Source organism: Rhodnius prolixus, unplaced genomic scaffold (genome assembly GCF_049639745.1).
Source record: "Rhodnius prolixus isolate KJV_2025 unplaced genomic scaffold, Rpr scaffold_1, whole genome shotgun sequence".
Taxonomy (NCBI): domain Eukaryota; kingdom Metazoa; phylum Arthropoda; class Insecta; order Hemiptera; family Reduviidae; genus Rhodnius; species Rhodnius prolixus.
The window spans coordinates 13,081,791-13,093,871 of NW_027411581.1; the positions used below are offsets into that span (position 1 = coordinate 13,081,791).

The following is a 12,081-nucleotide window of genomic DNA, read 5'->3' on the forward strand; positions in this document are numbered from 1 at the left end:
AGCAGTTTTGTTCACCATCAAAAAATATAAATCTGCAGGCCAAAACAAATAGATAAAAATGATTGTGTCAGAATCTTAACAACTATGGTTGTCCTAAGGTCGTTTTCGTAAACTCTGTGTGTGTGTGGGTGTGTGTGTTTGTGTATATATATATTGAGAGAGAGAGAGAGAGACCATTAATTTCGTGAATTAGTGAAGTAAATGAATCTATTAGTGAAGCCAACTAATATTAGAAAAATTCAAAGATCAAATTTTGGGAATAGCAGTAAGTGAAGTGCCTGTTAGCATTGTGGAAGTGAATTCCCACAGCCTATTTTAATCTTGGATAAGAGGACATTTTGACCACATCTTGATCTTGAGAGCTAATGCTGGAAAAATAAGTTTACCATATATAATGGGGAAGATAAAAACAAAACTTTTAACGAGAATTGTATTATTATTAAAACATATTCTAATAATTACATAATTTTGTTTAATAAGTAAAGGTTATTTTAAATTTAACACCATCGCACAATTTTTTCTCTCACACTTTCATTTTTTTATCACGTAATCATCGGGCTTCATTTAATAACTACTATTAATAAAATGTTTCTTTATACAAGTTTTATTACTAAGGAAAAACAAATTATATTTCATTTTTCTTGCCATTCCAAAAATTCCTATAAAATAAAAATTGAAAAAAAAAATTGGAAAGGTAGAAAATACACTTTTATTATTATTATTTTTTAATAAGGTAGGTATTACGTACTCAAATTTCTAAGAAAGGGGAACATTTGTTGTGAATACATCTTCAAAATTGCTTTTTTTAAATTTTTTTTGATAACGGCATGCAGAAAAGGCACTTAAAGTGGTAAAATATCGCTATAAAAAATGAAGAAATAATGTAAAAAGATATATTAAGATATTGCGACTATTTTTAATATTTGACCCAATATATTTCTTTTTATTCATTGTGTAAAATCATTTTCTTTTTTTTTTTTTTTTTTTTTTTTAGTAAGTTGGTGCTCATAAAACTATTTACTGTTAATTTTGTCATTTTGTCCAAGTTAAAAATAAAAATTGTTAGTAAGCAATAATAGTAATGATAACAATAGTAAAAAAAAAATCTAAAGCATTCAACCATTTGTTTAACTAAATAAATTAATACCCAATATATGAATAATTAATTTACAATTCTATTTTTAAACTAATAATATTGAAAGTTATAATAAAATTAAAAAATAATGTGCAGGGGACACTTTTTCAGGACAGAATATAAACCAAATCTGGAACGCATAATAGGTAATAAACAACTACAAAATTTACAAAAAATAAAATAAAATTTTTAATTCGGCCAACTATTAAAAAGTGTAACCAATAAATTATAGAAATATTAATAAATTATTAATGTCTGCACCACATACAAATTTTTACGGATTAAATTCATAACAATTGAGTTTCGTGCTAGATTTATCTCTATAAGTCAGTAATGTATATATTTATTGCATGCTGAGATTCATATGCAAAGGAAATTTCTTAATAAAGCTTGTGAAAACTTGATGATATGGAATCCAGAAGAACAAGTTTTTGAAAAAAAAAAAAAAATCCAAATCCGTTGAACAATGGGAATTACCATCATCAACAAATAAAACAAACAACAAACAACAACGAAAACAGAAATGAGACAATTTTTGAAATTGTAGAACTGATTTGCAACGTTATCTGTGAGGATGTCCGACTTAGAAAACAGAATTGTGATCAATTATGGGGATAAATAAACGCTGTATTGTTATAGCAAAACCAACTTAATAATTATTGCAGGTTTTAAATAAAAAGCAAAAAGAAATGAAACCTCGCAAACAGATATGTATCATAGTATATTAATATAAAACTTTTTTGATACTTAAAAAAAAAAGAAGAAATACTTCGAGGCTTGTGCTTATTTGTAAATATTATGTGTATTATCAAATGATTGTATATTATTAAAAGTAAATACTTTTTCATATTTTTTTTTTTTTACATTGATATGTATGTTTTAGTGAAGTTCAAAAGTTTGCCAAACCAAGCAAAACAAAAAGACCATTTATTCTGCCAATTTCTCAGAAAACAAGATTTTACATTTAAAAAGGAAGGTATATAAATAGATACTACATAAAGTGAGTTTTGTGAGAAATAATAATAACCGACAATTTCTTTAGATAACATTATATATACATAAATAAAAAATATATATATATATATATTAGGACAAAATTAAGTATATAGTCAGTATCTACGTTTTACTTCTACTTTAATTTAAATTCTTTTTAATTTTGTTTTAATCTCTCTAGAAGGATGAATTCTTTTTCTCTTTTAATTGGCAAAAATGTACAAATACCTCTTTTTCAGTGGTCAAAAATAAACAAACAGGTTAAAAAGTTAAAAGGAATAAATACATTCATTATATAATACAAAAGTATGTATATACACTCCGTTATCAGTGAAAGAACAAAGTATAATAAAATATTAATCATAAAAAAAAGAGAGAAAATATGACCCTAATTCCTAAATTTCAATTAGATTAATAAAGAATAATTAATTTAGTAATTAATTTCTTTTTGATAATTAAGCACCTTGTTAATTGCATGCCACAACAATTGCACCACCACCACACAGAAGTAAGAAGAGTTATAGCTCTGAAACTTTCAGTATTTATTTACATTAACCAAAGCTTTAAATGATTTCAATTAAAGGAAAATTTTGGCAATAAATAAAGGGGTTTATGATGTAAAGGTTTTATCATTAAACAAAGAAAGTATTCGGGGTTTTATCCTATTAAAAAAAAATAATAATAATAATTTTCTGTCTAGATTTTTGTGGAGAAAACAGCACATTTATGCCTAGAATTGCCTGAAGACATTACACGCAGTTAAACAAACAACTTTGAAAGCGAAAATGTTTCTTTTTGCATAAACAGCGAAATAGATTGGATTAAATCAATACTACTGGGCTTCTGTTTTGGAGATCCTAGTCTGATGCCAATCACCATCGTCCCGGAAGCAGACGACTTAAGAAAAGACTCAGGGTATGCACGCAAACAGCTTAGTATATCGCGGTTTGTTCTTCTAGATATGGGGTACTATAGCGTAACCTTTAGGCATTATTATCCCGGCAGATTTAATGCTCGTCGTCGAGATTTTAAGATCAGTTTTGATACCCTTCTTGAAACGATAAAAACAAATCTTTTCTTCAAGAAGAGCAAATAGAAATACTCCATCGATGGATCCCAAAAGAAAATGATAGGGGAATGTCGGGTCAGCGCTTAAGAGATCCTTTCCAATCAACTTTGAAGAGCTGCATCAACACGGATAGTCGCCTGGGATCATACATCGATCATATCCTTCGGAACATGGCAGCAAGTGTTGCTATTCACATATTCTAAAGCAAGAATTATTATTAAACGTATTAACTTTAACTGCCACATTTGCCCAATTGAAATCATTTGCTTCTTACATTAAGGCAAGTAAACTGTATGTTTCAAGCTAGAAATTTTACTCGTACTAGATAGTGTACTTTTGTTTTGTTTTTTTTGGCACAGAGTTAATTATACTGGATCATTTAAAGATATCTAATCAAAGAAAGAAAATTGATACTGTCAAATGGTACTTAAAAAAAAAAAAATTACACTGTTAAAAGTTTACATTACTTCGAGAAAAAAAAAACCATTGTTGGTCATGTTCTAACAATTTAAGTGTTTTATATTAAAAGCATTTTACTTATTAATTAGAAAAACATATAAACAAAATAATGTTAGCAACAATTTGGAAAACAAAATCTGCAGCCGTCTTTGCAAACTACTTTCAGCTCTGATATAGCAATTTCCCAATTTCCTTGGGGTGGGGTGAGGGGGGAGAAATATACGGCAACGGTGCATTTTATTTAACACCTTATTTATATTTTTATGCAACTAAGAAAGATATGAACCAATGTTTTGAGAGGGAAAAAAAAATTCAGTAGGTTTATTCATTTTTTTTTTTTGTATAAATAAAATTTTAAAAAATAAATAAATAGAAAAGAAAACAATAAGTAGTTATATTGAGCTTTTACTAGAAGAGAAATAAAGATTCAAGACTAAATAGTCCGGGAGGAGGGCAACGAGAAGTTTAATACACCATTCCATAAAAAGGAAATTTCGGAAAGATACTTACGCACATTTAAACACCGAATATACAATATAATATTATCACGATGCTGAAAAAAAATGACTAAATTCGTTTATTTGCTTAATTAAAAAAAAAAAAAATGAAAAGAAATAAAGAAAACTCATATTTATAGAGAATATTTATATATATATATATTTATATAATCAAAGCACTGGCTCCATTGACTACCATTTTGTTTTAATCTTCTTTTATTAAATCGATTTCATTCTCTCAGTCTTCTTACCACCAGCAAAAATGCATTAATATTTTATACATGCTTTGTATAAAAAAAAAAAAAACTAATGACGAATAATGATATTAAATCCAAAAAAAGAAGAAAAAAAAGGAAAACCACTCCGATACCCACCATGCTTTATTTAAATTTTTTAAAAATTTTATTATTTACTATTTAAAATATTTCATTTCCAAATATCTTTTTCCTTTTTTTTAATGTTTACATCAAATAACATGTATAATATTTACATTTCACTGATTTTTTTTTTGTTTTTTAAATAATTTTTTATTAATAGTATTTATATTTATTTATATATATATATATTTATTTCTTTTTCAAGAAGCTTCTATCAAATAATAAAAACCATAAAAATCTGGCGACGTTTAATTAAAAATACCATGTATTTCTCTTCTCTGTTTCTGCTTCGCTGCTGGTTTCTTTTCTTACGTGGCGGCTAAACAATTTATCTATCGTAATTCTTTTTTTTGCATTCGTACAAAAAAAATTTAAGATAGCAAATCTGAAACAGAAAAGATAAGATTTATGTCCTAAAAAATAAATACAAATAAATAACAAATTAATAAATATTCATCCTTTATTTTTTAATTGCTTCTAGCTTGTTATAAAAAAAAATAGCGAGCGGCAGAACTGTAAATTTTAGGGTGCACACAAAATTCATTTCTCGCCTCCGTGACATGCTAAGAAACGTAAAATAGTCTTAATACAAAAACAATGGCGCCCAACTGGGCTCCAAGAATGAGTCCATCCAAAATGTACGTAGTAAATGTCTATATACGTTGTGTGCACTCTTTAATTTGGATAGTTTTTCATACTTTTACAAACGCAGCTTTTGTCCGATTCATTTTACGTCGTTGTGTTCTATACGGAATGAAACTCTTGCTAAAGACACAATTAATTTGTTAAATCAGAGACAAAAGATTGCTTTATCAGCCTTTTTGAAGTTGTCTGAGTCAGGAAAAAAATGGTTTTTTAGAAAATGGTGCGTGTTTGAGGGAAACACCAAATACCGCAAGTAACTGAAAGTTTATATTTCAATTTGGTGACTCCAGGGAATACTTTTGTAATTTAGTGATCGAAATATCTTTAACGGGAACCCTAACTTACAAAATGGATTTCTATTTTACATTTTGTAGAGAATGACTCCAACATCTTTATTTATACTTCTTATACTTTTTGCACTCCTAATGATCTAAAACGCATATTTAATAATCAAAAGAGCTATCGAAGAAAATAATAATTAAATACAGCCGTTAACCGCAAATACTTGCTTTAAATTTAGTTTAAAAAAACCCATTGGTCAGCCTTGAGCCTATATTTTATACTTACTTAAAAAAAGTTTTATTCTTATAATTTATTTTTTTTAATGTTCATGACTACAATCTACACTACCTTTTACTATAGTATTTTTAAGAACTATCAAACCTACCGTTAACAGTATGAGGTTCCTTTTTCTCTTGAAATTGTGGTATGAATTGTGGTTGATCTTGAGGAATTTTTCCACCGGGAACATCAAGGATCTGCCCCACTGATTCTGTACCCAGACTGACAAGCAGACTGTTTGTCACATTGTTCTGGGCACTGAAATATTGAGAAAAACCAAAATTAGTAAGTTATTTTAAAATTAAAATAAAAAATATTCAAAATGGTTGTTTGAGAGGTTTACTCGCACATTTTTTTTAGACAAATGTTTTATAACTAATACAAAATCTCTAACCCTAATTAAAGTAATTTGATAAAAGCAATATTTAAAAAAACTAGGAATTTTATTCGTGCAATAATATTTTTTGAAATTAAATTAAGAACCAAACAGAAGTGAGGCGTCAATGGAAGCAAGAGAGATGCAGTGCAACCTTTTATGAAAATAGTTTTTTGATTTAATTAATGAATTGCAAATATTCATTATATATTTTTTAAAAAAAAGAGAAAAATTAATCAAACTTATTTAATGGGATTTTCGAGTAACGTTAGGCTGGAAACATAGTGGAGCGGCGAGCAAAGCGGCGTTGATAGTGAAGAGCAAAGCGGCGAAAACAAACACTAGAAATAGATAGAGTTGCTCTATCTTCGCTTTGCTCGCCACTATGCGCGGTCCCATATGTTAACTTCTGTTTGATTTCGCCGCTTTGCTCTTCGCTATCATCGCCGCTTTGCTCGCCGCTCCACTATGTTTCCAGCCTTACGCGAATAGAGGCTTTGCATGCACTTCGAATTCCTGCTTACTCAAAACGCATAAATCATTTGGCTCATCGTTGGGCCAGGCATCCGCGTGATGAAACCATAGCGTTATGCAGCCTCTTTATTGCATAAAACCAGAGGTTTTTTTTGTATCTCATCGCATGACGGAATTAAACGAAAGAGAGATATTTCAATTTTATTTTTAGTAAGACTTCCCAAAAAACTTTTAGTTTCTGTGTATATTATTTTGTTTAATATTACTTAAATGTAAACAAAAATATATGCCTCTGGGAAAAAAATCACCGATAAGTTGCAGGAAAATCAGAATGAAAATCATAATTTCAAAGTTTGTTTTTTTTTCAAAACAGTTTTGTTAATGCTAACTTTTTTACATCACTGCATCCCTTGACGAACACGTCGCGCCATACCACTGTTTACAAACAAGATTTTCTAATGAACAGAAATCGTTAATCGGCTCAATTGGACTAATAACCTAATCGACTAATAAATCACCTTCAAAATCGTCTGTTCTAATCATTTTCTTAGTCAATAGATTGACACAATTGTGGATTTAAATCTATACGTTAACATCTCAAAAGCTACATGAATACGAAGTAAAAGCAAAAAGAAAGAAAAGTATTCTAATCTAATCAAATTAACTTCCTTGATTATAAAAAACTTCTCTTTCACTAAAATAACGAAACTAAGAACATCGACAAGTCCTGTCTCTAGTTGAAAATAAATAATCATGCAAAAGCTTTTGAAATTTTACTGTTTTAATGAAATAAGAATGAAAACTGCAGAAGATATAAGACCACTTACATTTTATAATTTTACTCTTTCTTTTATAATTAAGTGACATCAGTAGGTCGGCACTGAGGTACCAGCAAAATGATATTTTTGTCGTACAAAAATGATAAAAATCTTTGAATGAATAATGCCCTTACTAGATGAAAATAACCTCTTTTATTAATGGCCTCACTTAGTTTATGTATTCTTCTTCTTTTTAATCTACCTTTAGCCTTTAAAAATCTTTGGAAAGTTTATAGAACGGCTTAGAATCGTGTGCGGCTAAAAATACGATCAACACCGAATAAATAAAAAATGTATAGCGAGCGAGAGGTCAAAAAAATGCAGTAGGCCCCTCTTGCTACACAATGGCCCCTACCGAATGAAATGAATTCCACCCTCTCTTTTCATCCTAATGCGAAGGTATCAACCGTAATTTAGTTTTTTTTAAATGTGGGTCAAATCTGGTCGAAATCGGTGCAAGTGTAGTAGAAGCTCATTTACACAATAACCTCGATAATCAGAAGCTCAGTAACTCGAACATTAGCCAACCAGATCCTCCTATATTTATATCTTTTGCGGCTTCAGGCGTTCAGCAAAAAGATCTATTCACGGCTAGATAAATCTCTGTATGAACAAAAATTTACTACGAAAGCCAAACGGCTCTTTTCTTATGTGACTTAAACTTCAAATGGGGCAAAGAAGCAGGGCTCAGAACGAGAAGATAATGTGTACTTTTCCTGAGCAACTACAATCCTAAAATTTCTCATGGATGTTTGCTTAGAAGTGGTTTTAAAATTAGTGGACTCATTCTGGCCCAATATTGGCTCAGAATAGATCTCATTAAGTACCTATACCACCTCCAAGCCTCAATTGCGAAATCTAAAGAAAGTAAAGTACAAACAACTTAAATTTGTTTAAATAAATTCGGTTAAAGAAAAGAATTAAGAGTTCTTAATAAATAAATATTTCTGACTGTAGAACAGCAAAATGCTCAATAACTTGATAAACGATAATATAACCTGTGGTAATGAAAAAACATAATTTTTTTTGTCAGAGATTGAAATTATTCACTAATTGAAAGGTAACTCACATCTGAATTTCTGTAAGAGGTTAATACTTAAATCTTAATTATTATCTTAAAAATTAGTTTTTAATCTTCAAATAGATTTCTAGTTACTATTAGTAAAACAATATACATCGCTTTTTAATAACTTTTTTAATAAAAAAAAAAAAATAATAATTAGGCTAAATTGAAAAAGTTACATATTTTTGTGGATTTAACCTAAACATAAACAAATTTAAAAGCGAAGAATAAAAGTTCAAAAATATTCTCAACATTTCTACAGTTTATTTCTCAAAGTTAGCTACATTTTTTTAAATGTTTTCTTATGACCGTTCTACGAGGTATTTCCAGAATTGATGTACAAAATAAATAAATAAGTAAATGATGGGTACCTGTAAAACTCATCATTACTCAAAAAGACTGAATGTTTTACCGAAGATCCATTGCTGATTTTCATTATAGATTACTTTAACTCATTACTTTTTTGAACACAGAAAGGAGACTAATTATTCACCCTTCTCCATTTTATTAATACTTTAAAACAAAAAGTATTATTATTAAATAATTTAACTCTCTTATTCTTAATTTCTACAAAAGAAATACTTGCCAATTAATACAAGTGCCAATCAGCATAAATACAATAACGAAAATTATGCAAAAAAATTTCATTTAAAACTGGTCTACAATTCTTTACTTAAAAATCCCAATCAATAATTTATAAAACGTAGTTTCATTCTTTAAAAATTAGTATGTACAAGATTTTATTAAATGCATTAGTCTATTATGATTTACAATTTCAGTTATTTATATTTATTTATATATAAACGGAATATATTTAGATTAAATTGAATAATATTTGTATAAATAGATTTAATATAGAGATAAGTATAGTTTATCAGTAATCTTTTACATAGTAAGTACAGACTATACCCACAAATTATTTATTTCTAAACATAGATTTGTGAGCTGATTAAAATCAATTGTGTTTAAGAATATGTACGGTTTAATGTATCACGCTTACAAACAGCACTAAATAAGAATTTATTTAAACAAACATTAATAAATAAGTAGGAGCGTTCTTTAAGGAGTAGCCAAAGTTAAAACTCAGAATTCTATTGTTGGACGGTGACAGGTCAACATTTTAAAGGATGTATGGATCATACTGCCGGGACGGATAAAGTCTAGATAAGAAAATGTTTGAATAGCATGCAGAGGGTCCGAATCCAGCTCTTAGATGTTCACTTCATACGAGCTCTATTCAGCGCTCAGAAGTTGTTACAAGGGTGTTGTCTATAACGAGAGAACATGGCCCACTGGTCGGAACAAACCAGTAGTATTTTGTTGAGGTCCCCCCCAAAGATTGCCCCTTAAAAAAAACAATAAACATTTTTTAAAATTTTAGAAACCTATCCTGAAATGGACAACATTCCACAGTTCTGGAGATCTGTACTTTGGCGACCCCTGTTATACAGATTTCGAGCCAACAATGGAGACAAACTTACAATCCTTGAAAAAGATAAGATTTTATTTATCATTCCTTAAATCACAGAGAAGAAGACTAATCTATAAAAGTTTAAATCTTAAAATTTATTCGCATAACAATATTAGCAATAATTTACTCTCAAAATGTTCACAATAAAAAAACAGTACAGCTGGGCGAATTCCGTAAGACCATTCAGTAAATGGATTAACAGAAGTTGACATCATTCATTTATAGAATATAGATATTTTTTAATTTAACAATAAAGACTTTCACTTCTCCATTTCATGGTCAATTTTAACCACTTTTTTTTAAAAAATAAAGTATTAAGAATGATATTAACATTTATGACCTAAACCACTTATATAGTCCATTTTTATAAATAACACTATCGTCAGTTTTGTAAATAGAATATTTATGTTTATATAATTGATAAAAAACACTTACACAGTGTGGTAAGAGCCGTTATGATGTCCATTATGTTTGTTATTGAGCTGTTCCATTGTAGACTGGGAAGTTTTCATTGAGGACATACTATTATTGGCATCTGAATGACTTCTTTCAGAATGGAGAAACTGGTCGTGTTCCGAGGATACGGATGTTACACTCTCCGTCATTTTTCTAGCTTCATCGGCTGGACTGTTCTCCTCGGATTCTTCGCCGTCCTAATGCATAATTTCCATTATTTTAAAAACAGATAGAAACATAAAGCTTAATTCAACACAATGGTAAGAACTTCCTAGCTCAATCTCTATTCTAAAAAATTTTACCTTCGTCGGAGTAGTAGTGGACATACCACCCTTTCCGCGAGTTCTCAGCATGATAGCTTCCACTCTCTTTCTTCTCGCTTGTCTGTCTTCTTCTTCCTTCTTTAACCTCTGTTCCATTTCTAGTCTCATCCTAACAACCGATAAAGGTATAAATACGTATTTATTTTTGTCCTTGCATTTAATTAAAACGTCAAATATAAGAATATAACTTATATGCAGATGAAAAATTTAGTAAACTCGGGTCTAAAATGAACTATTCCAATGTGTGCCTATGCTCTCATTTAGCACAGGAGTGTTTGTGTGTGTGTTTGAGAGAGAAAGAGAGAGATAGAAGGAGAGGAGAGAGAGAGTAACTCTCCTATGACCTTCGCTTTGTTTACATTTATTAATGTTTCCATTCTAAGCTGTTTTTATTCATGGACTAAATCTTTTGGTCTTAACCATGCATCTGATAGAGTTAGAACGTGTATTACGTATTACATTAACAAAGGCGTAAGGAATGCATGAGGAGCAACTCTTCTGCCCTTAAACTGGTATTTAGTTAGGTCAGCTATTTATTTAACTCTTGGAATTCATTGTAATTGCTGATTTTTAGATCAACTACTTATTTTTCTCTGTAACGTAATGTAGGAGATTACAGTTTAGTGGCAAAAAAAAAGTGGTCTCTAAGAAATATGATTTTTGGAACAGATCTTCAAATTCAAAACTCCAATACTGTTGCGGTCAATTCCCGATTAATTCATTATATTAGTTTGTGATTCCTATAATATATAAACAGATACTGCAAGAGGAGTTTAGTTACTAACTTTTCAGCTTCTTCTTTGGCTTTTTTTTCAGCCTCTTCTTTCTCTAATTTAAGCTTAAGTTCTTCTTCTTTCCGTTTTCTTTCTTCTTCTTCCCTCTTTTGAGCTTCCTTTAAATTTAAAATTAAATTTATTACTTATAAAGTTTTTTTTTTTCTTGTGAATATATAACAAATAACTCTTATTACTACCTCAATTGCTTGTTTTAAACGTAATTCTTCAGCTACACGTGCTTCTTCGAGCAACCTTAATTGTTCTTCTTCCATTCGTCTTTGTTCTTCTTCCTCTTTCCTAAGACGTTCTTCTTCAGCCAAACGTTCTGCTTCCTGTCATTTAGAAATTGATTTGATTACATTACTTAATTATAAAACACATATTATAATATCTATTATAACTTACCAGTCTCTGTCTTTCAAGTTCCGCTTCTCTTTCGGCTTGCTCTCGTGCTAAACGTCTTCTTTCAGCCAGAGCAGCTTTGGCTTCTTCTTCAGTAGTTATTCGTATTTTTGCAATCATCGAGGCTGTAAAAACGTAATTTATAAGATAAACTGGAATAAAGGATATAAATTATTGATATCTTTC

General features: G+C 29.4%; 1 protein-coding gene across 45 annotated transcripts in view; it reads right to left on the minus strand.

The window, feature by feature from the left end:
- Nucleotides 1-416: 416 nt before the first annotated feature.
- LOC141454744 (uncharacterized) overlaps nucleotides 417-12,081 on the minus strand; it is a 405,562-nt gene continuing 393,897 nt past the window's right edge. For all 45 annotated transcript variants that reach the window (XM_074129573.1, XM_074129531.1, XM_074129474.1 and 42 more), the window contains 7 exons: nucleotides 11,899-12,020; nucleotides 11,691-11,825; nucleotides 11,503-11,609; nucleotides 10,697-10,826; nucleotides 10,374-10,591; nucleotides 5,843-5,994; nucleotides 417-4,915 (listed from right to left, as the gene is read on the minus strand). In XM_074129573.1, the coding sequence (XP_073985674.1) occupies nucleotides 4,902-4,915; nucleotides 5,843-5,994; nucleotides 10,374-10,591; nucleotides 10,697-10,826; nucleotides 11,503-11,609; nucleotides 11,691-11,825; nucleotides 11,899-12,020 (878 nt within the window). In that variant the 3' untranslated portion in view covers nucleotides 417-4,901. The remainder of the gene's footprint in view (nucleotides 4,916-5,842; nucleotides 5,995-10,373; nucleotides 10,592-10,696; nucleotides 10,827-11,502; nucleotides 11,610-11,690; nucleotides 11,826-11,898; nucleotides 12,021-12,081) is intronic.